Raw genomic sequence first — 4,175 nt, forward strand, 5'->3', positions numbered from 1 at the left:
AATTAACAAACCTCACAATAAAACACCTTATGAACTATATTACCATAAAATTCCCAACCTAAACTATTTAAAAGTATTTGGTTGTAAAGTTCACATTTTAAATACTAAAGATTACTTAGGAAAATTTACACCCAAATCTAACCAAGGAATATTTTTAGGATACTCCTCAACTAGTAGGACCTTTAGGGCATGTTTGGTTCGGGGTTATCTTTGATAACCTTGGTTATCCATCCAAGGTTATCCACCAAAACCTTGTTTGGTTTTGGTAATTGATGATTCCTAAGTTATGCTACATGCCTGACACATCAGCAAGTTGGGCATATAGCTCGGAATCAGAAAACCCCATAAAATTGGGGTTTTCTTTGATTCCCTGGTTAACCAAAACATTAAGACAATATTATCCTTCGTTATTTACCCTTTGAGACAAAAATAACCTTATAGATTTACCAAATTTCAATCTACCCCTCCAATATAATCAAACCTCTCGAGCGATCTTCCGATCCGGCGATGGGATCGCCATTCCTCCTCCAACCCTCTCGCTCGCTGACGGAAGAAGCTATGGCGGCTGCCGGCCAGTCCCAGGATGACCTGAAGCGCATCGCCGCCCTACCCGCCGTGGAGCTGGTGCGGTCCGGCATGGTCCTTGGCCTCGGCACCGGCTCCACCGCCGCCCACGCCCTCGACCGCATCGGCGACCTCCTGCGCGGCGGCAACCTCCGTGACATCGTCGGCATCCCCACTTTCGAATGGGCCACTGCCCGCGCTGCGGCCGCCGGCATCCCCCTCACCGATCTTGCCGCGCACCCGGTGGTCGACCTGTCCATCGACGGCGCGGACGAGGTCGACCCGGCGCTCAACCTTGTGAAGGGCCGCGGTGGCTCCCTCCTCCGGGAGAAGATGGTGGAGGGCGCCAGCCGCCGCTTCGTCGTCATCGTCGACGGCTCCAAGCTTGTTCCGCGCCTCGGAGGCAGCGGCCTCGCCATCCCCGTGGAGGTCATCCCCTTCGGCTGGGCCCTCACTCTCCGCCGACTACAGAACCTCTTCAACGGCACGCCCGGCTTCAACCTCAAGCTCCGTACGGCTTCAATCAACGCCAAAGCTAGCGCCTTTACCGAAAAAGAATCCGAAATTGAGCCATTTGTGATGGATAACAAGAACTACATCGTGGACCTGTTCTTCGAGGATGGAATCCACGGAGATCTACAGGCCATCAGCGATGACCTCCTGAGGATCACCGGCGTGGTCGAGCACAGAATGTTCCTTGGATTGGCGACGTCCGTGATCGTAGCCAGGAAGGATGGGGTGGTGTTGATGGACAAAGAGGCGAAGTCAAATGGTTTCTGAGAGGCATGTGATCGAGTTCAAAGCTAAATTATGTGTTGTTTCAAACATCATAAAGAAACCAGTTTTGACAGTATGGAAACATCAACTGTCTCCATTAAGCTTCGACTGCTAATTCAGTGATGGATAAACAATCAAGTTTCAGTAGATTTATTTTGGATTACAGCATTACAGATCTCTGTCTTGAACTGTCTTTTCTTTTCTTAGTTTTCAAAGTTGTGTATCAACTATCAAGTTTCAGAGATTGAAATGCAGTGGATAGCTATCAGGAAAATCTCAAAAAATAATAATCTCATTTAATCCTAGTAATATATCTAATCTGAGAAACACTTTCCTGTCTTTTTTACAAGTCCTCTGGTGTTTTCTTTTTCAGTCTTCTTCTGAAGAAGCAGCGTGAATTGGTTCTGGTTCCCTGATTCAAGTTGATTTTGCTCGAGATTTTGACAAAGTCAACCCTCAATTCCCAGAGTCTACAATTTCATGAGCCATTCTTTTTGAGAATAATGCTACGCTGTTCATCTGCAATGAAAAATCTATTCTCATGGAGTCAAATTAAATTATTGGGAGTAATCTGAAATTTAAAAAAAGGAAAATAAATATTCTTTCCAAAATCTCGTTGGTCTAAAAAAAAGTCAAAAATTCCGCACATCTATTAAGGGAGTGCATTGAAAACTTAGTAAAGACTTGTATTTTTAAAATTTTAAAAATTTTAAAAATGTTAAAAATTTTAAAAAATTTTAAACATTTTAAAAAAAAATTTTTTAAAAATAAAAAATTTATAAAAATAAAAAAAATAAAAATAAATAAATAAATAAATAAATCAAAATTAAAATAAAAAAATAAAAAATATAAATATAAATAATATAAAAATATAAAAATATTAAAAAAAAAAAAAACACATAAAAAGTAAAAAAATATACAGGAAAAAGAAAAGTAAAAAATATTAATAAATAAATAAATAAATAAATAATAATAATAATACTATGTATAGTTAGTTTTGTAATTGAGGGTAATACGGTAAAATATTAAACCAGGGTATTCATTAAAACCTTCAAACAAACAAGTTTTTGTTGCATTACCTAGGTTGAACCAAACAACATTTGGTTATGTTTTATTCCCCATAACCTTGGTTATGTGATTACCTGGTAATCACATAACCAAGGTTATACATGATGACTTGAACCAAACGCACCCTTAGAGTATATAATCAAAATACCTTAAAAGTTGAAGAAACAACTAATGTAATCTTTGATGAAGAAAACAACCTACCTAATATAAATGAAAATATTGACATCAATCCAAGAACTATAGAAGATGATGAAATCCAACCTAACCTTAATACACCAGAAGAACCAGTTTCTGACCCACACATAAGACCAACTAGAGTAAATAACTCTCACCCACCTGACCAAATTTTGGGTGACCCAAACCTAGGAGTCAGAACTAGATCCTCCTATAGAAACCTGAGTCAGATTGCCCTTATTTCTAAAATTGAACCTAAGACTATAGAAGAAGCCATACCTGACCCGAACTGGGTTATTGCTATGCAAGAAGAATTAGCCCAATTTGATAGAAACCAAGTTTGAGAACTTGTATCTAAACCAGTAGATTAGTCCATAATTGATACCAAATGGATATTTAGGAACAAATTGGATGATCAGGGTGATATAGTATGAAATAAGGTAAGACTAGTGGTCAAAGGGTTCAGTCAGGTTGAAGGTTTGGACTATGATGAAACCTATGCACCAGTAGCTAGACTTGAATCCATTAGGATGTTACTGGCTTATGCAGCACATAAAGGATTTAGACTATACCAAATAGATGTCAAGTAAGCCTTTTTAAATGAGTTTATTAAAGAAGAGGTCTATTTAAGCCAACACCCAGGATTTGAGGACTTAGACTATCCTAGTCATGTATTTAAATTGAAAAATGCTTTATATGGACTTAAACAAGCCCCTAGAGCATGATATGAACGGTTATCCAATTATTTAATATCCAAAGATTTTAAACAAGGTAACATTGATCCGACCCTATTTGTAAAAACCATAGAAAAAGACATCTTCATAGCCCAAATCTATGTTGATGATATAATCTTTGGCTCAATTAACTATAAATTTCTAAAAGAATTCGTTAAATTAATGGAAAATGAATTTGAAATGAGTATGGTTGGAGAACTAAATTTTTTCTTGGGTTTACAAATTAAGCAAACTAAAGATGGTATTTATATTTATCAAACTAAATATGCTAAAGAAGTAATTAAAAAATTTGGCATGGAGAATTCAAAGATAATTAATACACCAATGGCTACTAATGCTAAAATTGACTCAGACTTAGAAGGTAAACCAGTAGATTTGAAATACTATCGAAGTGCGATAGGAATGTAACACCCCACCTTCCTCACTACTGGACTGTGAGGGCGGAGCGCTACTGGACTACTAACTTTACTTATTATCTTTGTTCACATGTTGATAGTAATTCCTAAAACTCTCGGAGAACTCAAAACATACAATTAACTAGCAGCGGAAGACTAAATGACTCATCTAATACATTCTTAATAAATGTCAATCTTAATAAATTCTTATGCTAAATCCCAAGGCTTCTATAGTCCAGGCATCACACATCCATCCGCACCTCCTTGTCGCCTTCCTTTGCTATAACTTTTTCTTTTCTTTATCTGCAGTAAGAGGAAATGCAACTATAAGCAAAATTGCTTAGTAAGTGCTATCTAACTCATAAAACTCGAATATGCATGTGAATAAAATAAATCTAAAACTGAATGTTTTAAGGGAAGTACTACACATGCTCATCTAATAGCAAAAGAAACAAGACATGCT

The 4,175-nt window shown here is 37.6% G+C and overlaps 1 protein-coding gene across 1 annotated transcript; it reads left to right on the forward strand.

Annotated features, from left to right (window-relative positions):
- Positions 1 to 507: 507 nt before the first annotated feature.
- LOC122048371 (probable ribose-5-phosphate isomerase 1) lies at positions 508 to 1,504 on the forward strand. Its single transcript, XM_042609943.1, has one exon. The coding sequence runs from the start codon at positions 508 to 510 to the stop codon at positions 1,342 to 1,344; it is 837 nt and encodes a 278-aa protein (XP_042465877.1). The 3' UTR covers positions 1,345 to 1,504.
- Positions 1,505 to 4,175: the final 2,671 nt, after the last annotated feature.

Source organism: Zingiber officinale, chromosome 2B (genome assembly GCF_018446385.1).
Source record: "Zingiber officinale cultivar Zhangliang chromosome 2B, Zo_v1.1, whole genome shotgun sequence".
Lineage (NCBI taxonomy): Eukaryota > Viridiplantae > Streptophyta > Magnoliopsida > Zingiberales > Zingiberaceae > Zingiber > Zingiber officinale.